Source organism: Chlamydotis macqueenii, chromosome 17 (assembly GCF_036417535.1).
Source record: "Chlamydotis macqueenii isolate bChlMac1 chromosome 17, bChlMac1.mat, whole genome shotgun sequence".
NCBI classification, from domain to species: Eukaryota; Metazoa; Chordata; class Aves; order Otidiformes; family Otididae; genus Chlamydotis; species Chlamydotis macqueenii.
Genome location: NC_141572.1, coordinates 2055146 through 2082093, shown reverse-complemented (window position 1 = coordinate 2082093; position 26948 = coordinate 2055146). Strand labels below are relative to the sequence as shown.

General features: G+C 54.6%; 3 protein-coding genes across 7 annotated transcripts; 2 read left to right on the top strand and 1 right to left on the bottom strand.

Annotated features, from left to right (window-relative positions):
- The first annotated feature begins 920 nt into the window (after nt 1-920).
- On the top strand, nt 921-14778 carry TPST2 (tyrosylprotein sulfotransferase 2). Of its 4 annotated transcripts, none has more exons than XM_086761741.1 (7): nt 921-1001; nt 6594-6662; nt 9134-10041; nt 11491-11689; nt 12747-12797; nt 13824-13872; nt 14615-14778. In XM_086761741.1, the coding sequence occupies exons 3-6, from the start codon at nt 9206-9208 to the stop codon at nt 13851-13853; spliced, it is 1116 nt and encodes a 371-aa protein (XP_086617867.1). In that variant the 5' UTR covers nt 921-1001; nt 6594-6662; nt 9134-9205; the 3' UTR covers nt 13854-13872; nt 14615-14778. The 4 variants fall into 4 exon arrangements, with proteins under 4 accessions (XP_086617867.1, XP_086617865.1, XP_086617866.1 ...); XM_086761739.1 differs by lacking the exon at nt 921-1001 and adding an exon at nt 4333-4465; XM_086761740.1 differs by lacking the exon at nt 921-1001 and adding an exon at nt 6049-6069.
- A 709-nt stretch (nt 14779-15487) lies between these two features.
- On the top strand, nt 15488-24215 carry TFIP11 (tuftelin interacting protein 11). Its single transcript, XM_086761488.1, has 12 exons — nt 15488-15720; nt 16100-16253; nt 16915-17071; nt 17607-17734; nt 18218-18370; nt 19200-19709; nt 20372-20478; nt 20713-20881; nt 21084-21327; nt 21943-22085; nt 22354-22519; nt 23767-24215. Exons 1-12 carry the CDS (start codon nt 15524-15526, stop codon nt 24120-24122), a joined length of 2484 nt encoding a protein of 827 aa, XP_086617614.1. The 5' UTR covers nt 15488-15523; the 3' UTR covers nt 24123-24215.
- Nucleotides 24216-25004: 789 nt separating this feature from the next.
- SRRD (SRR1 domain containing) lies at nt 25005-26892 on the bottom strand. 2 transcript variants are annotated; one of them, XM_086761489.1, is made up of 7 exons: nt 26762-26892; nt 26649-26689; nt 26435-26571; nt 26250-26348; nt 25972-26126; nt 25719-25764; nt 25005-25423 (listed from the first exon to the last, which is right to left on the bottom strand). In XM_086761489.1, the coding sequence occupies exons 1-7, from the start codon at nt 26890-26892 to the stop codon at nt 25199-25201; spliced, it is 834 nt and encodes a 277-aa protein (XP_086617615.1). In that variant the 3' UTR covers nt 25005-25198. The 2 variants fall into 2 exon arrangements, with proteins under 2 accessions (XP_086617615.1, XP_086617616.1); XM_086761490.1 differs by lacking the exon at nt 26649-26689 and having other exon boundaries at nt 26762-26889.
- Nucleotides 26893-26948: the final 56 nt, after the last annotated feature.

Here is a 26948-nt window from a genome sequence, read left to right as displayed (position 1 = left end):
TCAGCAGAGCATGTTTCATTTTGGATTTCGCAGCCTTCTGAACGCAGGCAGCGGGCAGGAGGGAGAAGCTTGCCGTGTTGCCCTCCGCCTGCCTTGTTTCCTACCGTTTCACAAGCCTTTAGTCTGTGCAGTTCTCCTAAACCCCTGTCTGCCTCCAGTATCGCAGGGATTCTCCTCAAATAAATCCTATCTAAAGGTGAACGATGCTTTTTTTTCCCCCTTTTCATCCCCAGTCGATCCTGTTTTGCTGGCCTTGCAGCGTGGGTGCAGCAGGACCGTGGGCTGGGTGATGGTGCCCGTAGGAGCCGTGCAGCATGCAGGGGTCCCGCTGAGGAGCTGCCCTGAGCCCCCTCGCAGAGTCTGCAAACAAGAACTGCTGACGGCAGCACAGGGTTGCTCAATCCGCAGCGCTCCAAAGTTAAGCAAGCGGCTGGTTGCCACCGCATGTTCCCAAGCGAGCGAGCCCAAACCAGGACCGGGGAATCCGCAAGTGGCTGCGGCGTCGAGGTGCCTCTCCGTGGAGAAAGGACCGCTGGCTCGTGGGCTCCGGAGCCGCCGCAGACTGCTGTAGTGGGGCAGGGAGAAGCAGCTGGGGTTTTTCCGGCGCTCCTGTTCCTGCTCGGTGCTGGGGGTGGATCCCGCAGTGTGAGCGACTGTTTCTGGCAGCGGCTGTATCCAGACACGCTGTAAGGAGGGTGGGAGAGCACCGGGCCCTTCCCGCTCCCCTGGGCAGCTGTGCTCACAGCTGGCTGCGGGCCAGCGCAGCCACGTCCGGGTGGCGCGCGGAGGAAGGACAGCGCGCGGAGGAAGGACAGCACACGGAGGAAGGACAGCGCGCGGAGGAAGAACAGCACACGGACGAAGGACAGCGCGCAGATGCAGCCTTTGGTGGCCCAGCATTTGCACATGTAAATGGCAACAGAGGGCCCAGGGCTCACAGCCGGGACGGGAACCGAGCCGTGAAGCTCTCGGATGTGCCGTTCAGGGTGATTTGTCCTAACGTCAGCCTTGCTGCGCATGGAGCAGCACGCCTGAGAAGGACCCGGTTCCTTTTCTTCCATCCACGGTTTCACAAGAAGAGCTTCTCCTGCGCCAGGGCTTGGTGGGAGGTCGTTGCACGCCCTCGCTGGCTTTGTGCCGTGTGGAGTGGGAGGCCGTGTATTCACACGTTGTTGGTTGGCGCTGAGCGACGCTCTGTGCCCTTCCCAAAATGACTGGCTTTGTGACAATGCCAAACGCTTGCCCTCGTGGCAGCTGACGCGCCGAGTCCGGCTGGGCCGTGGTGATCCTGGGGCTGGTCTGTGCTCAGGGCCGAGTACCCGCAGGGCCGCGCCGCACCCGGAGCCGCAGGAAGCGGGGCAGGGCCGAGCAGAGGGGGGCTGCGGGGAGATGGGGTACAGCAGCATTTCCTCCTCACCCCACTGCCCGAGGGGCGTGCAGCGTTCCCCTCTGTCCACGTTAGCCTCTCCTCAGTCAGCGCCTTCGGCTCTGGGGACGCCTGGCGTTGCTGCATGGGGAAATAAAATATTTTGATTTTGTTTCTTAAGCAAATTTGAGGTTTTGGGGTTTCTCTTGCAGAAACAACCTTTTATTTGCAAATCCTGATCTTTGTGTGTGCAAGAATGGAGCTTGTTGAGACTTACGGTTTGGCACGTGGATTTGGAAAATATTTTTTTGAAGACACTTAGTATTTTTCTGACTTCTTTTTCTCCCTGTTTTATGGCAGGCTCTTACCACCCACATCCGTGCGGGGAGTCTTTGTTCGCTTTTGGGAGGGAAGAGCTGTGTTTGCACCGAGCGCGCTGAGTTAACACGGGGGCTGCAAAGTGCGGCTGCCCTCGCTCTGCAGCGCTCCCTGTGCCCCTTGCCCGTGGGGTTCCCCGGGACCCGTCCCGGGCCAGGGCTGCGAGGTGGAGGGACCCCGGTTGGAGGAGCCGGGGAACAGCTCTGTGCTTCCCGAGAGCCCTCTCTCCGGCTCTGCGAGGGGAGCAGGACAAGGAGGGCAGTGGTCAGAGCGCAGGGGGAGCGGGCGTGGGAAGGTGTCTGTCACCATCTGGGCAGCAGCACCTGCGCTGGCTTTGCCTTTGTCCCCCCCGAGGCAGCCCCTGCAGAGTAATTAAGAGAAGGTAAAGCTCTGAATTGGAGCTGCGGGTTGATTGGAAGTCAGCAGCGTCTCTCCAAAGCACGGAGCTCCTGTCCCAGTTCAGCACAAGCACTTCCAAAGCGAAGACCGAGCCGATCTGCCGGGCGGCCCCGTCCGTCGCTGGGGGGTCGCAGACACCCCTCCTGCTCTGGCGCCCGTCCCTCGCAGCGCGGGGCAGCGGGTGGGTCTCCCTTCCCCGCCCGTACCCCCTCACTCGGCTCGGTCCTTCCAGCGGCAGCTGTGCCTCCCAGTGCTGCTCCTTGAGCTGAGAGGGGACGTGGAGAGCCCCAGCTCCTTCCCTCCTGGCTTTGCCGCAGCTTTGCCGGGGTGCGGTGGGTACAGCGGGTTGTGCCCGGTCGCTGGGGTGGGTGCCTCCGTCACCACCTTCTGCCAGCAGCTTTCACTTTGGGCGTTTCATAATTAATAAGCCAGTTTGAGACAAAGGAGAGGCTGGCAGACGTGGATGCTGTGGTTTCCATCGCCGGACGATAAAATGCCATTGCTGTGCTTGGAACGAGAGGCGGGCGGAGTGAAGATGCTGTAAATTGGTGCAATTTTTATTATTTTGGGAATATTGTAGCATTGAGCAGGATAATAAAATGTTTTGCTAATCGTAACAGCCTCGAGGCATTAAACAAACGGTACATTTGTGCCGTGAAATGCCTGTCGATTCTTTGTTGATGTGATTTAGAGCCCGTTAAAGCAGGCTGGCGCGGCGTGCGTGCGTCCCTGGCTGGGCTCTCCCAGGAATGGCGTGCCGGGGTGCTCGGCTGGGAACACGCTGTGCGGCTCGGGGCTTCCACCTCGCAGGCTTTCCTGAGCTGGCGTTTGAACCTGGTGCGTGCTGCCTTAATCCTTGGGGCATCGGATTCTGCTAGTTTATTTTTCTAGGTGCTCGGCCATGAGAATAAATTCTCCCGTGTCCCCCCCCCGAGGAGGGCTTTGTGCTTTGGGAGAGAAAAGGTCTTTTGTGAAACCCCCCGGCGGGGCCCAGCCAGCAGCCTCTGGGCTGCAGGAAGGCGGTAGTTGCGGTGGTGCCGGGAAGCGGGAGCTGCGCCGCGGTGGCTGCTTCAGCGTCTGAGCAGAGCTGCCAGAGCCACGGCGAGCGCCTGGTGCGGCGGAGGGCGACGCGGGGGTGTTTGGGAGCCGGCGTCGTTGCAGGGACGCTGGCTGGTGCATCGCCTCGAGCGCGCTCAGGAGAGGAAGCGGGGCAGGAGCTGTGCGCGCGGGGCGTCGGCGTGCCCTGCGGCTGTTGTGGGGGTGAGCCGAGCCGGCTGGGTGCTAAGGCGCACGCTTGAGCATCTTCCGTGTGGTTTGGGTGCTGAGATGTGTGCTTCGTTCTTGCAGGCTTCCGACTTTTTTCCGATTTTGCTTGGGATGGTGTTGGTGCAAATGCAAACCACGGCGCTGTTTGTTCTGTCTGGGGACTCTCAAGGGGACACGTAACCCTGAAGTGCTCTGGAATCCATGGGTTTTTACTGGGATCGGCTTCTGTGCCTGGGTTTGTGGCCTGCAGTGCGTCTTTAGCTTTAATAAGCAAAAACTGTTCTGCTGCTGCTGTTGCTGTTCTTGCCACTTGGTGGCCTGAAAGCAATTTTTTTTTTTTTCTTTTTATTGTTGAGTGCTGTAAGTGTGTAGGTGCTGTTCAACACCTTAATTTCACACATGAAAGCGAGCTCTGCCATCACTGCCTGCAGCCTTGTGCCGTTGCTCGCCTCCTGCACAGGTTCGTACAAAGCTCCTGTTCCGCTGTGAGCGGCCGCGGCATCGCTTGGGGTGGGCAGCGAGCTGCACCACCGGTTGGCCCCGCTCCTGCGGGCTGGCCGTCCTGCGGGGATGGGGATCGATCCCCGCTGCGGGTTGTGCAACAGGGCTGACGCTGCACTGGGGTGAACCTCGGGCTCTGCCATCACCTCGGCTGCCTCTGAGGGCACGCAGCAGCAAGCAGAGATCAGTGCTTGCTCCGAGCTTGCTGCTTCCCAGGGCTGCTCGTCGACCTCCTGGTGAACGTTTCAAAATTTGTTGTTCAGCTTTTGCTCAGGTTCTTTGAAACTGAGATGGAAAAACACCCCATGTGTTGCGTGCCGGCAGCCCGTCCCTTCCCGCTCCCGCCCTCCCGTCCGCCGGCTCTTCCAGGCTTTCCTCTCCCGGGGCTCGTTTGACCCCTCTCCTGTTTGCTGCTGCCTCCTCAGGGCGTGAGCAGCTCTGTCCTGCTAAAGGAGATGCTTTGGAGTCATCGGGTGTTTTGAAACACACGTTATGAGTTGCCACCAGGAGAGACACGCCTGCCTTTGGCCAGGACAGCGCTTTGGCTGAGCTCAGGTTGAGACAGCGGTCGCCCTCAGGCAAGCCGTGTTTATTTTTGTGTTGCGTGCCGCGTATGAATTAACTGGAGACTATCAATTAAGTGATTAGATTTTGCTGATTTGTAAAGATGAGAGCTAGATATATTGGGATATTTCTTGCTGATGACAGCTTTTGCTGCTCTTCCGCCACAAAGACATCTGCAGTTCCTCATCCTTTTGTAAAGCACCATGCGATTTGAGCTACAGATTTCCTATGTCTTTTGGGGAAGTTGCAGTTAATAACAATCATTTCTGGGAATGGTTTAAAGAAAAAAAAATGCATTTTTTGATGCTATTGAGGTTCTCGTAGAGACTGGTTTTGTTGTTTGTAACACTTTGCTGCTTTAAAAAATGGACTTGAGACATTGCTTCATCACTGCAGATGGTGCACGGCTCTCTCTCCAGCAGCCCCGGCTGCACCGACGCCGCTGCCGGCATGTGGGGCTGCTCTCTGGCAGCGGCGGTGGTTTGCCTGTTTCACAACAGCAGGTGAAGGAGGACGTGGAGGCTGCGGTCGGTTGGTGCTCGCTCGGCCGTGTTGTCCGCCCGGCCGGCGCAGCAGCCATGCGGTAGCACACCGCGTGGCCCCGCGCTGTGGTGGGAAGTGTCAGGAAGGAAGTCTGCAAGCGTCTGCGTGTCTGTCTGTGTGTGCACGGGCAAGAGCTGGAGCCGTTTCCAGAGCAGGGTGTCTCGGGGCTGGGCTGTTAAACCGCCGCCGCTCCGTGCACTAGACCATTCATGACACTGCAGAAGTGCATCCGGGGATGCAGCTGCTCTGTGGGTCTGCAGCCTCGTCCGGACCCGAAATCCCGTGGTCAGCAGAGGCCAGACCAGGGTTGAGCAGAAAGCCTCGCGGGGAAGGAGGGGGATGCATGCGCTGCGGATAAGCTCTTGCAGAGTTCACGCTGGGTGGAGTTTCCCTCTGGTCTCTAGTTAGTGCTGAAGTGGAGGGGCCGCGTGACGTTCGATGGCAGCTGGGCGGCAGAGGAGGTGACTCTTAGGTGGCTGGAATAACAATTAGTGTCCGTACTTGAAATGTTCTCAAAACATCCTCCAAGGCCAGGACGCCATCGTGCATCAAGGGGGAGCTGGCTGTGGGAAGGGCCTGGCTGCAGCAGCCCCACGACGAGCCCGTGGTCCCGTGCACATGTTGTGAGCCTCGGAGCGGCCTGCCATCCTGCCTGCCCGCCGCGTCCTGGCCCCTCGGGGTGCTCCGCCGCAGCACGGCCCCCGGACGGCAGCGTTGCTTGGAAACCTGCAGCCCTGCTGGGCTGGGTCCGCCCTGCTGCTGCCCGCTTGTGCCTGGAGGAGGGTGTTCTGCAGGGACATGGCTCCCGCATCACCAGCGGGACACGGACAGGACCCCTGCACCGGCGTGCTGTCACCGAGATGCTCTGCGCTTGCACGACAGCTTAGGCCAAGGCAGTGCTGGCAGCTGCTGGGCTCCCCAGGACGGGTGCAGTCCTCGTGGGTGCGAGTGTCGTGTCCTTGCGGGGAGCCCGGCGTTTGGGCCAGCGGGCAGGTTTTGGTTCCCTGCGTGCTGGGGTTTGCGTGCTGCGAGGGGCCGGCACTGCTGCCTGGGTGGGTGGTGAGGCCGGAGAGAGCTTTGCTCCGTGGGCTGCAGCCGGGGAGCTCCTGGCAGTGCGGGCAGCTCCCAGTGCAGAGCTTGGCATCTCTGTGATCCTGGTGCCTCTATGGAGGCGCAAGCCTGACCTGCAAGACCTGGGGAGTCCTCTGGGCCCCGTCTCCTTTTGCTGTCACTGGTTTGGGATGCTGACCATAGTCTGACCTGTGCCTGCGTTCAGCGTCTGTACCAAGGCCTGCAGCAGGCGAGTCCGGAGCTGCTTCCTCTGGGACGGGCTGTTGTGCCGGTCGCTTGTGCACAATGGAAGCGTGCCATGTTTGGACTGTTGTCCCCTGGGTGTTAAACATCCCAGCTGCTCCTGTCCCCCTGAGACGTCTCCTTTCCAGGAGGCTTCATTTCTGTGGGCAGGAGGGGTGCGTGCGGCAGAGGAAGTTGCCAAGGGGAGCATCGCTTGTCACTGTGCATGCCGATATCTGTGATAAATAAACAAATGGACATTGTGGCTTTTCTTTCCCATTAGGTGTTTTCGTGGCCACCTGTGTTTCAGCATGAAGCTCGGCTAGCAGCAAAATGAATTTACCGGGGGAAGGTAAGCGCGTACGGACAGCAGCCAGAGCAGTTGATCCCCTGTGACGCCGGGTGCGGGCTGGTGGGTATTTCACATGTCTGTGCACACCGCCGCTGAGGCCCGTTAGTACTGTATTGCCTTCGCAAGCTGACAAGAAATGGTTTAAGCCTTGTTTGTGCTGATGTCCATCAGCATGTGAAATAAGGAAGACTTTCTGCCCGTAGGACCTCTTGTGTCCCTGTTTGTCGCTGCTCTGCTGTCACTTCCCCACCAGCTGCAGTGGTTTTCAGTCCCTGGTGGGATGTGCTGGAGAGGCCCCTGAGAACTCCCTAATTTCTGCCGGAGTGGAAAGCTCTCAGAGCAGGGCTGTTCCGCTGGCGGGAGCAGTGGGGAGAGCCCCCAGCACAGCAGGAAGGGAGAACTCTGCTCCCCAATGGCTGCCGTTGGCACCTGCCTCTCTGCCCTTCCTCTTGCCCCACAGCGGAGCGAGAGCTTCCCCATGCTGGTGGCGCTGGCTGGGCAGCGGTGCCGGGGCGGCGGGATGGTCCCCAGGGACACGGCACTTCGTGCTGCCGGAGCAGGGCCGGAACCGCAGGCTCCCAGCCAGCCCAACGCTTCGCACAGCAAAATGAGCGAGACCCTTTGTTCCTCTCGGCGGCGCTCGGACCAGAGCTGCTGGGAGCATCGGTGGGAAACGCTCACTGTGAGCTGTTTTTCAAAGAACAGAGCACTTCTGTGCTCCCAGCCTCCTTCTTAAACTGCAGGCCTTCCCTGCTAATTAGCCTGTCTTGGTCTGCACTGCGTGATTATTCCATTTGGCCTGAGATCCTGACTGCTCCAGCTACCATGCATTGAAATGGGTCCTGTGGCACTTGCAATTATTTTTATGGTGAACGTTTGAATATATTTACATGACTGAAACCGACCAAGGTAGCAGGAAGGAGCAGATGACCACTTGTCTTTTTAATGGGTCTGACTCTGGGCTTAGTGCTGCAAAAATGCCACAGCTCTTTGTTGTTCTCTCTGATTTGCATCTAAACAAATGGACCAGCGGTTGACTTTTTGACTTCGTCTAGTCTAGGGGCATGCATTTGAAACCGTTTGAGCTTGGTATGTTGACTAAGGACTTGGTGAGGATGTTAACCATGGGGGTAAAGAGCCACAAAAATAACGGTGCTGGTGATGTTACTTTGCTGCTGGGATGGGAAAATGCGTACCTGGGTGGGCAGAGGGGCACTGCCTCTTTGTGTCGGGCAGTCTGGTGGTTTGAGCAGAAGTGGATAAAAGCAGAGCGGGTAGATGGTCAGCAGCTGACGGCTTCACCGGTCCGGGTAGGTGGAGTGGGATGTCAGGGGCTGGAAGGGGAACAGAGCGAGTCCTCGAGCGCCTGGCCGGTTGTGGGGCCGCCTGTGCTGGCAGGTGGGGCAGGGGCAGGGGGGCTGCCGGGCTCCAGGGCTGCTCTTCTGCACGGCCCACTGCTAAATGTGCTCTTTCATGGAGAGTCGAGAGGAGAAAACTTTTTTTCTGAAGCAGTTCTTTGGCTTGTCAGCAAAACAAAACGCATGGACGTCCCGTTCCCTCCACTCCATTCAGCTCCCGCCCCGGCCACATAGTCACAAAGAACTTGAAATCCCTGTGTGAGCCCAGGGGAGGATTGCAAAACCTGTGCTTACGAATGGAGCAGGAGGGGGGAGGGTGTGGGGAGCCGTGCCAGCCTTCGCAGGAGTCCCTCGCGGGCCGGCAGCAGAGCAGGGCACTTGCACAGACTGCAGGCTTCCTGCTGGATGTCCTACCGAGACGCAGAAAACCAAAAAGTCTTAATGACAGATGAAGTCTCCAAGGATTTTTGTGTAAGGTCAGTCTCCGGAGGAAAGGCATTTAATGCTGACTGTTGCTGTTAGCCTTCAGATGGTTTAATTTCTCAAAGTGTTCCATTCTCATGGGTAACTGCTTCTCCTGACTCAGGCCCTGAAAATTTGCGTGAGATGCTTTTGTTTTTCTCTGATTTCAGAAACTAAAGGAAGTGTAGGAAGAAGACAGGTAGCCAAGCAAAGTGAGAAGATGGTGGTGTGCTGAGCTCAGTTTTGGAGACACGGAGAGCTGCAGGGGGGGTTTGGGCTTCATCTGGGGTGGAACAAACTCTCTTTAAGGATTTTATTTTGTTTTATTTTATTTTTTTAAAGGACTGACTGGGTACATGTGGTCCCTTCTCTCTGAAAGGTTTCCTGGAGCTTTGCTCCAGCTGTAAACCTGTGATTCTGGGTGCACAGACGGGCCAGAAGTAATCTCGTTGGGTGTGCTCTGAGGCAGACTTTAATTACCCTGTGGGTAGAAGGCACCTAGCCTGAAGTTGCTGATAAGTGAAGGAGGTGATGAAAGCCTGGGGTGGTGCCAGCGTCCCGAAGGAGCCAGGCTGAATGCTGAGGTACCACCTCAGTGGTATTGGCTTGCGGCTCCTGCTCCTCTGACTGTGCTGTGTGTTTCTCTTGCAGGTGCCCGTTGGGTTGAACACTTGCTAGCTGAAAGCTGAAGCGTGGTCACCAGCCTGTGCGGAGGAGAACAGGATGCGGGTCACCATGAGGAGGGCATTGCTGGTAGTGGGCTCAGTGGTCGCCCTGATGGTGACGCTGCACCTCGGCCAGCAGGTCCTGGAGTGCCAGCAGGTCCTGAGCGAGAGGAGGCACAGGCTGATGAGACCTGAGAACGAGGAGCTGGTCATGATGGACTCCAACCACGTCGAGTACCGCTACAGCAAGGAGATGCCCCTGATCTTCATTGGCGGGGTCCCACGGAGCGGCACGACGCTGATGAGGGCCATGCTGGACGCCCACCCTGAGGTGCGCTGCGGAGAGGAGACCCGCATCATCCCCCGCGTGCTGGCGATGCGGCAGGCCTGGTCCAAATCGGGGCGAGAGAAGATGCGCCTGGATGAAGCGGGGGTGACGGACCAAGTTTTGGATGCTGCTATGCAGGCCTTTATACTGGAAGTGATCGCCAAGCATGGCGAGCCGGCCAGGTATTTGTGTAACAAGGACCCCTTCACGCTGAAGTCCTCTGTCTACCTGTCCAGGCTGTTCCCCAATTCCAAATTCCTCCTGATGGTTCGAGACGGCCGGGCTTCGGTCCACTCCATGATCACGCGGAAAGTGACGATTGCGGGCTTCGACCTGAACAGCTACCGAGACTGCCTGACCAAGTGGAACAAAGCCATCGAGGTGATGTACTCGCAGTGCCTGGAGATCGGGCGGTCCCGCTGCCTGCCCGTCTACTACGAGCAGCTGGTGCTGCACCCCGAGCAGTCCATGCAGACCATCATGAAGTTCCTGGACATCTCCTGGAGCGACACGGTGCTGCACCACGAGGAGCTGATAGGGAAGCCTGGCGGGGTGTCACTTTCCAAGTGAGTGTCTGGGCTCTTGCCTCAGCTTTTCGAGGAGCGTTTTTGTTACGCAAAGCAGGTCAAGGCTAAAAGAGGGGCAAAGACACGTGGCTTGTGTTTATGTGTACTTTTCAGGGGCAGAAGTCACAGCACATCCAGTTTTGCTGCAGTAGGTTTTGTGTTTCTGTGTAAAAGACGGCTTGAATGCTAGCAATCTGTTGTACCCAACAGAGCAGCTTGTCAGGTGAGGATTTTAGGAGCAGGTGACTGCTTTATTCATCTCTTGACAGTGCTGAAATTATTTTCGTCTCTAATTTGAAAAGAACTGTTTGCTCTGAAACGTGAGTTCCTTAAGGCCTCTTTCTTCCAGCCTTCCTCAAATACCCCCTTACCGTGATTTGTTTTGCTGCTAATGAATGGCTTTCTGAGGTGAGCAGCAATTCTTGCCAGGTTTGATGCTGGTATTGCAGAATAAAATAATTACCTGCTCCGTGGAGACACACCCCAGCACTCCCTCCTTGCTGGCGGGCTGTCTCAGTGTGCCAGGGGGTGCTTGGCTTCTCCTGCTTTCTTCTCCTCTTTTAATGACCTTTCTTTTCTAAACGGAGGCTTAAGTCTAATTTAGCAAAATTTAATCAGTCCTGTAAGGGAATAACGCAGGCAGTCTGTACGAATTGCTGGTGCCCGAGTGGTGAGGGCGGCGAGGAGCCGCTGTGGGATGAGCGGCTGTTCTGTTCCTGCGGGATGGCCACGGCTGCGCGGCCGGGCTCCGCTTCCCTTCGCCCTGAGACGCCCTTCCGTACGAGGCTGTGTGGCATTGCCTGTGCCTGAGCGGTCGGTAACTGGGACGCTCTCAGGAGGCCGGGATCGCGGCCTCTGTGCGCAGTCATCCCTGGTAAGAGGCTGCGTTGCCTGTGCCATGCAGGGCATGGTTTCCTGTGGAGCAGGCAGCTGCTCGCCCCGGGCCAGCGTCCCGCTGAGCACAGGGTGCAGGGGGGGGCTGTACCTGCGAGAGGCTCGCTTCTCGGGATTTGGAGGGCAGGGAGCGCGGCCAGTGGGGAGGGCATCCCAGTGCCCTTACCCCAAAACCTTGCAGTTAAGGTTTGGGATTTTCAGTGGGGTCCTGTAATAAGCGGAGGTGTCCTGGTAACAGCCGGGATGGATCCGTCCGTACAGAAGGACCCAGCCTCTGGGGCTGTGGAAACCCCTGCCAGGATCCGCTGCCCCAGCGCGGGGCTGTGAGCGGGACGCGGCTCCCGCGGGGCTGCTCCGCTGTGCCTCGCGACGGCTCTGCCCCAGGCGGACCCGGTGGGTGCTGAGCGTTTGCGCTGCATGCGTGTGTGGGGCACCAGAAGCGAGCTGTTGAGGTGGCAGTGAACCCAGCTGAAGGCTGTTCTGTCTGAGCCCAATATGTGTGTGAAATCCAACTTTAGCGTCTTGTTTTGTTTTTTTCTTTATTATTTTCCCCAGGATAGAAAGATCGACAGACCAGGTTATCAAGCCGGTGAACATGGAGGCATTATCTAAGTGGATCGGGCACATCCCAGGGGACGTGCTGCAGGACATGGCCCACATCGCGCCGATGCTCGCCAGGCTCGGCTACGACCCCTACGCCAACCCGCCCAACTACGGCCACCCCGACCCCTTAGTTGTCAACAACACGCACAGAGTGAGTGTCGCTGCCCCGGGGAGGGCGTGCCGACGCGGGGCTGTGGGTCTCTGCGCCCACGCAGCCCTCTGCAGCAGGGAGGCTGCTGAAGCGAAGCAGAAAAGAGCAGGGGAGAAACAAATGCGCTCTTCCTTTTGGGAGACTCGGAACGACAGGCACGCAGTTACGCTGAGATGATTTCAATGCAGATGCATGCGGTAGACTGAGTCTGGCGTGGCTCGGGCTGCTGATGTTCCCTATGATTTTGTGGCGGTGTTCATTTCTTCTGCTGTGGCAGATACTGACCTGTCCCTCCCCGATCCAGCCCCGCTCGTGAACCCGGGCGTGGGAGTTGCTGGTGCGTGCTGATGTTATCTGGGTGCCCAGCTGCAGGCGCCAGATACGCCGCTCTGGCCCCAGGAGGACGCGCAGGCTGCGCTGTGTCCGCGTGTAGCTCACCAGCCACTCCCGCGGTCCCACGAGGAATGCGAGTGGAGGCTTGTAATGCATTTGGGCAAAACCAGAAGATTTTTTTTAGAATATTGACTCATGTCCCTGAAGCAGAACTGGAAGGAAGAAGCTGCAGAGCCACAGACAGCAGTTACTAAACAGAGAGAGTTTCTCATGCTTTGGGGTGGACCAGTTCCCCTCCTCCTGGCTCGCGCTGCTTGCTGAGAGCTGTTCTAGGCCACAGATGATTTGGGTGAACGTCTGCCCTGGGCAGCGTGAGGGACTCTGGGTCTCTGACATGGACCTTGCTGTCCTTGGGATGAATTTGGAGAACTGGCACGATGGTAAAGACCAAAGTACTGTCCCCTCCCAGGCTAAGGGGGGAACCAGAGAATTGCTTGTGTCAGTTCCCTCCCTCAGCAGGGTGCTGTTCCCTGTCTTTGCTCACAGTCACGAAGGAGGAAGCCTCCTGCTTTTGCCCCAGTGCAGCACCACGATGTAGAACAAACGCCCATCGGGGTGTTTCAGCTGGTTCAGGCGTGGGGGGCGTAGGACACGGTTACTGACTTACTGATATTCACGGAGCCGCCACCCCAGCAGGTTCACTCCAAGTTTCTCTTTTCCATAGGTTTTAAAGGGGGATTATAAAACGCCAGCTAATTTGAAAGGTCATCTGCAGGTAAGAGTCTGCTGTCCTTTCTGAGGGCTTTGCCCCGTTCAGTTAATCCCGTGCCTGTTCCCTTGCTCCCTCTTATGGGCAGCTGCAGGCTGCGGGAAATGCTCCATCCCTGCTCCTGCCTCGCTGCATGGGGACAGTGCGCCTGTCCGTCCTGCTGTGCTCTGCTCCCACCCTCCACGCTGTTGTCGTTGACGTCCTGGGTATTCTGTGCTCCTCAGACCCTGCCCGTTCATCTCTGCCGCCTCTTTCCTTGTTCTTGCATTTTCTTGCTGTGGAACTCTGTGTTCACTCATCAAAAACTTGTGCTCTTCATTCCCTGACTTTAAGACAGTTCCCATCTTGCTGTCCGTTCATTGTCCTGGGTCTTGCCTTCCTTAGGGATGGGTGGCTTGTCCGATTTCCAGGTTACAGACAGGTCTTCTGGTTCTTGGGACTGTGTTGAGGTGTCAAAAATACACCATGGGGCTCCCTCCCCAAAGAGCAGTGCTTGAGAACAATTAATAACCATCTTTTATAATGCAGAGCAGTCCAATAGCCATTGCACATACAAATTTAAAAAAGAAAAGGCTTTCTGCCTCTCCAGAAAGCGCTCCCTGCACAGTATGGAGACGCAGTAGGTTGGCGTTGATGTCCGATCGAAGGTCCCAGGTACCTGCTCAACGTGTGGCCTCCTAAAGGAAGCAGGGGGATTGAGCTGCATCGCCAGCGTCAGGCGAGAGGGTGCAGAGCCCGGTCCCAGACGGAGGAGGCCGGGCTGCTGGTGGAGCCCGTGTGTAGCGGCTCGCACCGCGAGAGGTGCGGCTGGCGATTGCCAGAGAGCCGCCCAGGCTGGTTCGTGTTCCGTGAACGGCAGCGAAGCGAGGACTGCAGGCTGGTGGCAGCGTCTCCTGGCTGCTGGTTCCCTGCCCTCGTGCTGCTTTGTGTGTCCTAAACATTTCCTGTCCTTGCTGCTGGGAACGCAGCGGGAACGTTTTGGGTTGCAGTTGGTGGCTTAAAGCTGACCCTTCTTTTTCTGGGTTATTCCAGGTGACTCAGAACACATCATCTTCTCACTAAGAAAATTAATGATTTCCAGGTAAGACCTTGCACTTCATTTTGAGACTCGGGGAAATGTGCCTGCCTTGCTCCGGGGGCAGCGTGCTGCTTGTGTAACTTCTTGTGCGTGTGGATTAGCCGGGCTGCTCCAGGCGTGCTCGTTACGCAAACGATCCCCTTCGCAGTTGCTGTAGGTTTTCGGAACAGTACTGTTACGGGAGACGGTTTGTCAGAAATTCCTTTGCTGAGCTCTGGAAGCAGGCTTACTTCAGCAAGATCGAAGTCGGCCTCTTGGGAGGGTTGTTACTGCCTGTCCCCGCGGGGAGCACCGCAGCGGGCTGTGGAAACGCGTGGGTGAGCTGAGCTGCTCCCAGCTGTGTTCTAGGACGTGCCCTGGACCCGCCGAAGGGAAGAAAGAGCAGTGGCATCTGCTCTCGGTTTGGAAAAACAAAGCTGCTGCCTGGGTTCCTGCTCCAGATGCGTTGATATGTTGCGTGTTTTTCTGTCTCTCTTTCCCCCTATGCTAAAACATAAAATGTCATTTTTCTTACTGAAAATGACCCTTTAAGACCTTGTTTCTATGGAAAAGCAGTATATTGTGCTAAAAAGAAAATCGGAAGCATTGAGCGAGGCTGGAAGTTGGGTGCCCATCACCCTGGAGCTGGGGCTTGGTTTCTGTCTGACAGTTTCTCGTATTGCGGCTGCTTTAAAGCCGCCAGCTGTGCGCGCGCTGCGCCGGCGCGAGGATCCTGCCCCTGAGCCTGCGTGTTTCTCTCTTCCAGAACGCTGCAAATGGCCTTTTGTTGTCCAACAAAGAAGAGTTTGCAATGGCGCCTGTGGAAATCGGGTATCCAAGCATATTGCTTGCTAATACTATTGCCAAAACGACTGCCGCCCAAGGAATGTATTTGCATTTATTTGCAAAGGCCGGACGCTTCACACGTCGGATACCTGCCGTCCGCCTTTCCCGAACGCTCCGTGGTGAACGCGTCTGTGGAAGCTCATCCTGGATGGGCCGTGGGCGTGCAGCCGGAGGGGATGGCGTGCGCCGCGGCCGGAGGACTCGTTACACCGTGGCTAATTGTCCCGTGGCCAGAGGACTCATTACACCGTGGTTAATTGTCCCATACACCACAGCTGGGGGACTCGTTACGCCGTGGTTAATTGTCCCGTGGCTGGAGGACTCGTTACACCGTGGTTAATTGTCCCATACGCCGCGGCCGGGGGACTCATTACGCCACGGTTAATTGTCCCGTGGCCGGAGGACTCGTTACGCCGTGGTTGATTAATTGTCTCGTGACGCCGCTCTCTAACGTGCGGTCAGAAATCGGTGTCCTGACCTTGTACAGCCTTTGTCCCGTGTGTGCCCCCGCCCAGCCCCTCACTGTGGCTTACAGAGGCTATTACAGAGTTAATATATGAGCCCGTTGCCCACCATTAAAGAATTGTTTTATTAACGCCGGCTCTGCCCCCGTCTCGTCCCCGGCCCCCCGCGCAGGCCGCGGGCCTCCGCGCCACACAGGAGCCGCCACCCGCGGGCCCGGCGCGGCCGCTCCGCCAGCTCTATGGTTGCGGGCGTGGCTCCCCGTGCGTCACCGGAAGGCGACGGTTCAACTTCCGGGCGGCGGCACAGAGCCGGCGGCGGCGGCGGCGGTCGGTCGGTGCGTTCGCCGGGGCTGCCGGCGGGCGCCATGTCCATGTCGCACCTGTACGGCACGGACGGGGAAGATGGCGTGGAGATGGAGAACTTCGAGGTGTCGGACTGGGACCTGCAGAACGAGTTCAACCCCCACCGGCAGCGGCACCGGCAGACCAAGGAGGAGGCCACCTACGGCGTGTGGGCCGAGCGCGACTCGGACGAGGAGCGGCCCAGCTTCGGCGGCAAGCGGTACCGGCCGGGAGCGGGGGGAAAGGGGCCCCAGGACCGAGCCCGGCCCCTCCCGTGCCGCGCTGGGGGGGTCCGGGGGGCTCGGGGGCGGCCCCGGCTCGTGGAGGCTGTCAGCGCCCTGCTGAGGAGCCCGGCCCGCGGCGGGGGCCGCCTTGGGGCGGGCAGAGCTGCCCGGGGGGAGTTTGCATGTGCGAGCACGACCCCGCTGCCCCGGGATTGGGGGAGGAGAGGAATGGTTACTTCCTGGCAAAACCAGCTCGTTGGTTTTTAAGGTTTCATTTTAAGGTGGGGTCTGTAGCATAGCAGCCCCCGGGCTTCTGTAGGAGTGCGCGCTGCTCCCCTGGAACAGAGCTCACCCGCAGGCCTGGTTTCGGTGTAGCTCCAGGGATTACTCGGCCCCCGTGAACTTCATCAGCGCCGGGCTGAAAAAGTCAGCGGCTGAGGATGCGTCGGAAGAAGACTCTGATGAAGATGAAAAGCCTGTTAAGCAGGAAGAAATCCCTAAAGAGTTTGTGCCCAAGAAGTTAAAAACAGTGAGTTATCCAGGAAGTTTTCAATTCTGTGGAATGTATTTATGAAACTTAGGCTGTAGTCAAAGGTGCTGAAACAATAACAGAGCACTAAATAAAGGTAAAAGCAGAAAACCAGAGGTGACAGCCTGCTGCTAAGGGAGGCGTTTTTTCTGCCACTTGTAGCTATTCTGGTGTATCTGATGTCCTGGGGAACACCGGTCCTTTGGGGCCCGTTTGTCTTCCTTGATATTCCCTTTGGTCAATTGAGGTTAAAATAAAAGAATGCCCATGGTTTCCTGCCTTTCAAAGACCTTTTTTTAATCTCACGGGACAGTATGGCCAATCTAGGCATGGTATGGATTAAAAATCAATTTCTTATTTTCAGTTACCAAATCAGGAACCAGCTTCACCTAAAGTCAGTGCTGGAGCCTCGTAACTGGCAGCTTGTCAGTCTGAGCTTGTCAGGACTTGCCTTTTCTGTCTGAGGAATTTCGGGGAAGTCCTGAGATCTCAGGCAGCTTACGTGGGTGCACAGGTCATGAGATAGTAAGCTGTGCAGCGTGGTGACCACTGAATTGCTGCTGGGAAGAGCCTTCCTTTTGAGTGAAATGATACAGAGCTTGGATGTTATGATGCCTCAGGGTCGTGTGGGGATTTTTCATTTGTTTATTTCTTTTAACAGGGTGGTAATTTCAAACCAAGTCAGAAAGGCTTTGTAGGGGGGACAAAATCTTTCGTGGATTTTGGCAGCTGGGAGAGACACACGAAGGGAATTGGGCAGAAGCTTCTGCAGAAGATGGGTTACGTCCCCGGAAGAGGTCTCGGAAAAAATGCTCAAGGTACTGCAATTGCGTGTTTGGCTGCTTGTTGTTAACTAGTAACTGGTAGAAGAGATTGGATTTGTTGAAGAACTGCTGTCTCCGGGTGGCTTACAACTTCATTCTTGTTTTCTTTCAAGTGATCTGGGTCCTCATGGTAAGATTCAGTTGTATTTAATTTAAAATAGACCAATTTTATGTTCTTGTTATTTTGTAAGAGGAAAAGAGAGAGAAAAAGGGGAGATGCAGTCCAAAGGCAATCAGCTCACAGGAAAGGAGATGTTATTTTCTGTGATAGAATAAAAAAGCAGGGAAATGCAGATGTGAATAATACTCTGCTTTGGTTTTTTTTTGGTGTGTGCTGGAATTAAGTGATTTCGTGGCCGCTAAGAAATCATAAGAAATCAGTGAAGTGGTAGAGGATGCCGAAGCAGTAGAGGCAGAATACCAGGCACGTGTTTGTGCTGATTGCATAGCCTAGGGCACTGTAGGAAAAGCACTCCCTGTTCTTTCTCACTAAACGATCTCTGGTTGTGATCCCCTGCTGTCCTCTTAGGTATTATCAATCCCATTGAGGCCAAACAAAGAAAAGGCAAAGGCGCTGTGGGCGCGTACGGCTCTGAAAGAACCAGCCAGTCTTTGCAAGACTTCCCCGTTGTGGACTCGGAAGAAGAAGCTGAGGAGGTATTTGTATGATTCTTGGCATCTCTGTTTCCCTGTTGTGTTCTGTGTACAAAATTCAGGTCTGGTATCAGCTTCTGCATCAGAGAGAACTGTTTGAGCTCATTTTAGATAAATTCACGTGCTGTATCTTTAGCTTCACTTATACTTACGTTTCTCGTCACAGTAATGCTTTGTCGGTTCTGGCTCAGTTTATTCCAGTGGTTTGGGTAGAGCCCCACCTTCAAACAGTCCCACCAGGTAAATAGTCTGTGTCTTCTGTCTGAAGAGGAAAAAGATCAGCAACATACTGCTAGCATTGTGATCAGAGTGGCCGACTGGACCGCAGTATCTGAGCCAATTTGTCCCTGAGCTTTACTGCTTTCCCAGTTATCTTGCCGTACAGCGTTCTTCATTGATCTGATGGTTATTTTCCTGCAGAAAATAGAGGCAAATTTGGAGTGTGACAAAGAGCAGCAACCACAACTTCTCCTTGTTTTTGTTTAGGAATTTCAGAAAGAGCTCAGTCAGTGGCGGAAGGATCCTAATGGAGGCAAGAAAAAGCCCAAATACAGCTACAAGACCGTAGAAGAACTAAAAGCCAAGGGCAGGATCAACAAGCAGCTGTCTGCACCTCAGAAGGAGCTGTCTCAAGTCAAGGTAAGGTTGATAACCCAAGAGGTGGCGTCTCTGGGAAACAGTTTGTCCACTTTGGTAGTGTGAGTGCTTTTTAGCTGTCGGTAACCTTAATAGAAGGCGGTTCTGAGAACTGCCTGTCTGCAGCCTCCTGAAAATCAAGGCCTCGGGCTCATCACTGAATCATGTAATAGACCGCTGTGTCACCTGGGACACTGGATTTGTCTTTAAGCAACTTCTCTGGCCTCAGGAAAATGCAAATTACCTTAAATGTGGAAGAGGTTTAATTGCAAATCAAGTTTAATCGTTTCAGACTTGTCATGAATAAAATGCTCATTCAGTTTGGAAAGCACAGTTGTCCTCAGTGGGATTGTGCATCTAAACACGTAGTTTGAGTCATCTTCTGCCTAAAAGGGGCAGTAAGGGATTTGTCTTGTATGCGCTTAATTTTAGATGAACAATTTTATTAACATATCTCTCAAAATTATAAAAGTATCTAAGGCTTACATATAATAATTAATTGTATAGTATGTGCATCGTTACTGCTTGTAGAACTACTCAGTGAAATGGTAAAACTGAGGTCGGAGGAGGAGACTCTTCCAGCTCTGATTTCAAACTGTTTCTTGTTCATTCCAGCTCTTCATGGCTGGAGTAGGCCATCTCCAGCTGCCTCTTTCAGAATACCAGTGTGTGTTAGTAGCCTCCTGGAGTAATTAAGGTGCTTGGAAATCTCCTGTTTTCAGTCTGGAGTCAGGGATTTCCTCTTTTTTTTCTTTTTTTTTTTTTTTTTTTTTTTTAAAAAAAACCAGGAGATACAGTTTTTTAAGACATGTTTGTTCTTGTTTGTTGGAAGGTCATAGACATGACGGGCCGGGAACAAAAGGTTTATTACAGCTACAGTCAGATCAGCCACAAGCACAATATCCCAGATGACAGTCCTCAGCAGCCCCTGGGCAAGGACGCCAAGCCGCAGGGATTTGCCTTGCCCGAGCTGGAGCACAACTTGCAACTTCTCATCGACATCACAGAGCAGGAGATCATCCAGAACGACCGGCAGCTGCAGTACGAGAGAGACATGGTTGTCAACCTGACCCACGAGATACAGAAGATGTCTGAAGTCCTCTCGCATGAGGAGACGGCGATTAGCAATCTCAGCAGGGTGCTGGAGATGGTGGAAGAGTGTGAGAGACGGATGCAGCCCAGCTGTGAGAATCCCTTAACCCTGGATGAGTGTGCAAAGATTTTTGAGACGCTTCAAGACAAGTACTACGAAGAGTACAGGATGTCTGACAGGGTGGACCTGGCTGTGGCAATAGTCTATCCTCTCATGAAAGATTACTTCAAGAACTGGGATCCCCTCAAGGTCGGTGTTAGTTTGATTTATCTGCAGCTCTTACTGAATGGCTTAAGTGGTCTTTACTATCTTGACTCCCCCCTTGCTCCTTGTCCCAAATTCCTGATCAGTCTGGAGAGAAAGAAGAAAAAAAAAAAACAACAAAAAAAGCAAACAAAAAAAACCCCAAACCAAACCAGAAACCCCCTCTGCACCTGCACTCAGATGTTTGCTAAGGCTGAAGGCTACTGTTCTAAGTGCCTAACAATTTACGAGCTTGTAAGGTTAAAATCAATCCCTTTCATGGGTGTGGGGAGGAGGTCGTAGATGAAAGCTAAGTCTCTAGTTCTTGGTTTTTTAGCAAACGCAGGAGAGGCCTGTCTTTCAGGTAGGTCAGATATGTGCTATCTGTTCTTAGTGCCATTTGGGCTGTGATAGGTAAGAGCCTGAATTCTCTCTGTATGCTTGAAAAAGTTCAGACTAGCCTCTTCTCCCCTGAGAGGTATGTTAAATCCATAAAGTGAGTTTTTCCTCTTGTGAGGCTTTACTAATCACAGCTGTGAGCTCCTAGCTTGCCTTTTGAGTGGCTGAGAAGCTGTCTGTAGCTGAGCATACCACCAGCCTGCCCTTTGTAGCTACCAGCTGGAATTAATGACAAAGGATGAAGGCTGCTCATGCCTTATTGTTTCCAGGACTGTACATATGGCACAGAGATCATAGCCAAGTGGAAGAGCCTTTTGGAAAATGACCAGCTGTTATCACACGGTGGGCAGGACCTGTCAACAGATGCTTTTCACAGGTAAAGAGCACGAGTTGTACTTTGTGCAGCGTCTTCAAGTGCTGCTTCCTGAGGGATGGGAAAGAACAGATACAAGCGTGCTTTCCAGATGATTCCCTTGATGTGTCTGTTAAAATCCAGCTGTCAGCTCTATAAAAAGTAGCAGCTTTTAAATAACAGTTGCCATTTGGCTTATTTAGGCCTGGGGCTATGGCTTTAAGCTTAACTTTGATTTATTTATATCCTTTTTTCCAGACTGATGTGGGAAGTCTGGATGCCATATGTCAGAAACATAGTGGCGCAGTGGCAGCCGAGGAACTGTGGATCGATGGTGGATTTCCTGGATAGCTGGGTAAATGTCGTTCCTGTCTGGATACTGGATAACATTCTGGACCAGCTCATCTTCCCCAAGCTACAGAAGGAGGTACGACGAGAAAGCTGGGTTAGAACAAAGCCGTGCTCTGAACCAGTATTTGAATTTCAGTCAACTAGCACGTCTGACATACCGTTTTCTGCCTCTGCCGGTGCATTTAGGAGTTAAGGGATTGCGTCTGGCTCTTTTTGCATCTGGCAAGACTTACTGCTAATGGATGGACTTATTTTAATCTTTTCTGTTTTACCTCAAGGTTGAAAACTGGAATCCTTTGACAGACACAGTCCCAATCCATTCGTGGATCCATCCCTGGCTTCCCCTGATGCAGGCACGATTGGAGCCGCTGTACTCTCCCATCCGAAACAAGCTGGCGAACGCACTGCAGAAGTGGCATCCCAGCGACTCCTCTGCCAAGCTTATCCTTCAGCCCTGGAAAGACGTGTTCACACCTGGGTCTTGGGAGGCTTTCATGGTCAAAAACATCGTGCCCAAACTAGGTGAGACAAGCCAAACACTGCTGAATTTCTGGAATCTGCCGGTTGCCACCTTCCCCCTTACGCCTAAAACAGATACGTGTTGACGCGGTTGCATCTTCTTTTCTGTTACTACTACCATGCATTTTTTTCAGAGGCAGACGTTTTAGAAAATATGGGCAGATGTTCTGATTATTCTTGGTGTTTTCTGTCTTATTTTTCTAAATCACCTGATGCCTCTGTCCTTCAGCTGACAGGAATATCTGATAGCTGTCAGATAGTACCATGCTGTAAAATGTCTCTTACTCCTCTACTCTTTGGCCTGTGCTGCTGCTTTCACTGTGGGGTTTTGTAATTTAACATTCAGCCATGCACACTGGCTAAAAGGCTCTGTAATCTACAAAACAGTTGAACGTTTTAAGTTTTAGTTCTGTCAGCAAATTGTAATTGCCAGAAATGGAAGCTCGCTGTTTTGGTGGCAGGGAGCAGCCAAACAGTTTAAAGATCCCAGATGTCCCTCGTGGTAACGTGCAATACCGGTGCTACTCAAGTGGTGTGTGTGTTGCTAGGGAGATGGGTCAGGGCACTCATGAAACTGAGAGTCAAGCTCTCTTCTAACTCTTCTGCTCCTTTTCCCAGGAATGTGTTTGAACGAACTCATCATAAACCCTCACCAGCAGCACATGGATGCCTTCTACTGGGTGATTGACTGGGAGGGGATGATTTCTGTCTCCAGTCTTGTTGGGCTGCTGGAGAAACACTTCTTCCCAAAGTGGCTGCAGGTGAGGAACTGTGAAGGCTGAGTAAATGGGCTTTTGATTCACTGTAGGGTGTTCTAGTGACTCCTGCCTAGGAACTGCTGCCCTCGCGCTGAAGTGGCTTAACTACCGAACGGCTTGATTTCCACTCATAGCTCTGTACGTGTCAGAACAGACTGTTAGTCCTTTTGTGTACTGGAAGCTCAGTAATAAACAAGTTAAGTGATAATAAAGACTGTCCTCCATAAATGCACCTGTCCTGCTGCATTTGACCTGTCGTGCTGTTTTGCAGGTGCTGTGCTCTTGGCTCAGTAACAGCCCCAATTACGAGGAGATCACAAAGTGGTACTTGGGCTGGAAGTCCATGTTCTCGGACCAGGTGTTAGCACATCCATCCATCAAAGACAAATTTAACGAAGCTCTCGACATCATGAACCGGGCTGTCTCTTCCAGCGTTGGTAGGTGGCTTATGACAGCACTGCTTACTGTGACGGCAGCACAGCATCGCTTGGTTCTCGTGAGTTTGTGTTTAGGCTCGGCCCCGCTAATCTGTGTTGCAGCAGCTCCCATGAGCAGTGACATTCAAAGTGTGTTTTGCCTTCCTGTGTCCACAAATAACCCCTGTCAGGTGCTACTTAATTAATAACACTTGTAAGGTGCTACTTAATTAATAACACCTGTCAGGTGCTACTTAGTAGTTGTCTGTGCTTCACTGAAGCAGAAACAGATTTTTGGTGACTGGCTGCCTGTGCCATTAAGGAACTGATTCTCTTTCAGTCGTGCCTATTACAGTGTATCTTATGTCCGAAAGACTGTAATTTAAAGATTGATTTCTGAAGCTATAATTTGTTGGTTTTTTTTCTTTATGGTGAGATACTGGTGGTTCTCCTTAGCTTTAGAGCAGTGCCCTTTCCTTCCACATGACTCTCCCTGTGACCTAAAACAGACTGTTAGGAATTTGCTGGGAATTAAACTGCATAAAAGAGAAGGCCAGGCCTGAGGGAGCAGCACCTGAGATCTGCCCTGCCCTCCAAGACTGAGAACTCCTTTCCAGTTCCCCTTGCTGCCCCGTGCGATGGAGAATCTGCATCAGAAGCATGGAGGATTCCTTGAGGCCTATTTTAAGTGTTCTGTTTATTTCTGTGGTAAAATGATACAACTACAAGCTGTCATTGCACAAAGAGGAATTTAACCTATTGAGAAATTTCTGGCATGGTACTCAGGCAGCCACAAAGTGAACTGAGGCCGCTAGTGAAAGCGGTCCTGGTGCAGTGCTGCTTCCTGCATGTGGTGCTGCTCCCTCCTTTGCCTGATGTGGCAATAGTAGCCCTTCGTAACCCGGCAGTGGCATGTGGAGACCACAGGCTGGGTTTTGGCTTTGAGGAGCATTTTTCTGTTGTCGTTCTTTTTGTTCACGTTTTCCCTTTGCCGGTAGCAGTGCAGCATCCTCCTCTCCTGTGAGTGCTGGGGTACAGCTTGGGATTGTATCAGATCCTGTTGCTCCTGCTGCAGTTCTCAGATTCACCTGGCTAGTCTGTGTTGTGTTACCATTAACAGCATACAACATAACCAATCAGACGTGTAAAGGAGGATTCAGAACACTATCGCTTGACTTCGCTGTGTCCTGGACTGGAGTTGACCCGTAGACCTTCCACCAGAAATGGACTGGGACCTTGTTTTCACGTGTTTTGTCTCTCCCAAACAGGTGGGTACATGCAGCCGGGCGCTCGAGAGAACATCGCCTACCTTACTCACACGGAGCGGAGGAAAGACTTCCAGTACGAAGCCATGCAGGAGCGGCGGGAGGCCGAGAACATGGCCCAGCGCGGCATTGGCATGGCTGCCAGCTCCGTGCCAATGAACTTTAAGGACCTCATTCAGACAAAAGCAGAGGAGCACAACATCGTTTTCATGCCTGTGATAGGAAAGCGGCACGAAGGGAAACAGCTGTATACGTTTGGGCGGATCGTCATCTACATCGACAGGGGCGTTGTGTTTGTACAAGGAGAAAAGACCTGGGTGCCAACCTCTCTGCAGAGTCTCATCGACATGGCTAAGTGAGGCCCCGCTCTGCGCTGCGAGGACCATCCTGCTAACACTTCTGGTGTCGCTGGCTTAGAATAAAGAAGTTACAGATTTGTAAATAGAGTGAAACCCTAGCTGTATGCCAGGATTTATTTCTTAGAAGACCTGTTCAGGCACTGTCCAGAGATGAAACTACACGTGGAAGTCGATGCTAAGGGAGGAACAAGCAGTTCCGATGCTTGTGCACTTGCCACCTGCGACAGGTGTAGTGGCAGTTTAGAAAGGACCACAGGAGGTGGTTCTGTGCTCCAGCAGCAGGTGAGCGAGGGCTGGTCTGGCCCGAGTCCTGAAGGTCTCCGGCAACAGAGACGTCGCAGCTTCTTGCCTGCTGCACTGCTTTGGCAGAGAGAGTTACTGTCCGACAGCGTCCCTCACGCAGCGGGCTCCTCTCTACTGCGCACAGCCAGGACTCGTCCCCCCCGGCCCCGTGCCTGCGCGTTGGGCCATTGGCCGCTCCGAGTGCCCTCTCATCCCTGTCACCACAGAGCTGGAAGGGGTCTGATTTTTTCCAGCAAATTCACCAAACGTGTGCTGTGGGGCTGCAGGAGTTCAGGGCACAGAGGTGAGGGAGGGAAACTGAGGGTTTTTTTCTCCTAGAGGGAAATGACCTGGTTCTTCACAGAGGAACAGCGACAGTGCTGATTTCATGAGAAAGCTTTTATAAGCCTGCACTTGGAACTAGACACCAGTATCTTCAACTACAACCCCCCGCCTCCTTTCCAAATAATTGCCCCTTCCTGACGCTTCAAAATGTGCATAGTACGTGCAAAGGCTTCGAATTGTTCATGAAAGGGGAGGGGATCAAAAGAGCAATCATTATGCAGTATGGATGGCTTACAATGCAGATTTTAGTTAAAGTTATAAGTCAAAGCACAGCTTTACCCTTTATTGAATAATTAAGATCCAAAAATGTCCCATCCTGCTCAGTGTTTGGCTGCCGCCACTTTTGGCAGAGCACGATGACACCGTCGGTCCTTGAGCTTCATCTCTGCTGCACAGAAGCTGCCGTGGGAAGAGATGCAGCCCCAAGGTCCCCCTGCCCCAGAGAGCGCTCAGGGCTCCACGGCAGCGGGACTGCGTTTGTCGGCTCTGTCCTCCTTTCTGATGATCTCCAAGTCGTCGCAGTCTTGGTACGTCGGCTCCTCCGCAAAGTCCCAGACCTCAGGGGAGAGTTCCTCCAGTTTTTGCAAGGGAAACCAGTGGACAGAGGTGTCGTTAAAGGTGTCCAGGTACCGAGGGTGAGCGGGGAGTGCCACTTCCTCTGTCCCTTTCAACACCTAAAGAGCATTTGGGGAAAAAGTTACGTATGACGGGGAAGAACTCTGCAAAGCTCAGTTAAGAGTTAGTGAAGATGAGGATGGTGTTATGTTGACCTCAACCCCTGTGCGCAGCATGTTCTGCAGATAATGGAGAATGATCCTAAAGCAATTCATTTTTAGTTTGCAGGAGGCAGGAAAAAAGGTTTTTAAAATAACCACCCTCTTCTTCCCAACTCATTCAATTTCCTTTCTCACTGAAAGGTGCTTTGTCAGTGTGAAACAAAAATGTTTTAAAAAAACTATTGACTCCTACCTTTGCTATGTAAGAGTAATCTCTCTCCAATACTCTTGACAACAATCTAGAAAAACACAAGGTAACCAGCATTAGACACAACTCCCCTGGGCATTTAGACAGCTTCTCTGGACAGGTGCGTGGGGCTGGGGACTGCAGCCCACACAGCAAGTCGGAAATGAGCAAAACAGGGAAAGAAAGAAAGGAGTACGGGAAGCAAGGAGAGGAGGGTGCTGCTGGGCGCACCAGAACCTCTCCCTGGGGAGCCGCACACCTCTCCTCCATCCCTTTGAAGCTGTTCCCGATGATGACCGTTTTGGAGAGCGCCCCCGCGGACCAGTTCCTCCACAGGAGGTTGTTGTACAAGGCTTTCCCGCAGTGCACCATGTAGAACAGCGTGGCCGACCCCTCCACGCCGTGTTTCCCCTCCTGCGCGTAAAACGACCTGGCCCGTCACCGCCCAGCCCCGGCAGCGGAGGCCGGACGGTGCCCGCGGAGCCGCGCGGGTCCCTCGGTGCGGGGCCGGGCTCCGTCGCTGCGGGCCCCGCTCACCTCGTTGTCCGGGAGCAGCCGCAGCCCCAGCTGCCGCAGCGCGGCCGCCTCCTGCTCGGAGAACGCGGGGTCGAACAGCGAGCACCGGGCGGGCGGCACCTGCGGGGAGAGGGGCGCCCGTGGGCGGGGGGCCGTGCCGGCGGGGTTCCCCCCGCACCCCGCGCCCCGGTGCCCCCGGCGCTCACCCCCAGCTCCTCCAGCAGCAGCAGCAGGAAGCCCAGCTGGTACCGGGCGGCCGGGCAGCCGCTGAACCGGCCCAGCCCGTAGCAAACGCAGCGGGCGGGCGGCTCCGCGCTACCGCCCAGCGGGGCCCGCACGGCTCCTGCGGGCACGGAGAGAGGCGTCAGGGCGGGCGGGGGGCGGCCCGGGCCCGTTCCCGCTCCCGCTCCCCGCACGCACCGGCGCTCGCCGCCCAGAAGCCGGAGCTCAGCAGATCGGCCCTGCGGGGAGAGCGCGGCGTCAGCGGGGCGCGGCGGGGGGGGGACACACGCGGGACCGGGCCGGGCACTCACCGCGCCTCCCGCACCCGCCGCAGCACCGCGCCGGCCTCCGCTGCCTCTTCCTCCTCCTCCTCCCCGCCCGCCCGGCCCCGCCGCCGCCGCCGCCGCCCCCTCGCTCCGCTCCAGCCGCCATCCGCCGCCATGCGCCGCCCGCCCGGCCGCCGTAGCGCGGGCGGTCACGTGGCGCGGTCCCTCCCGG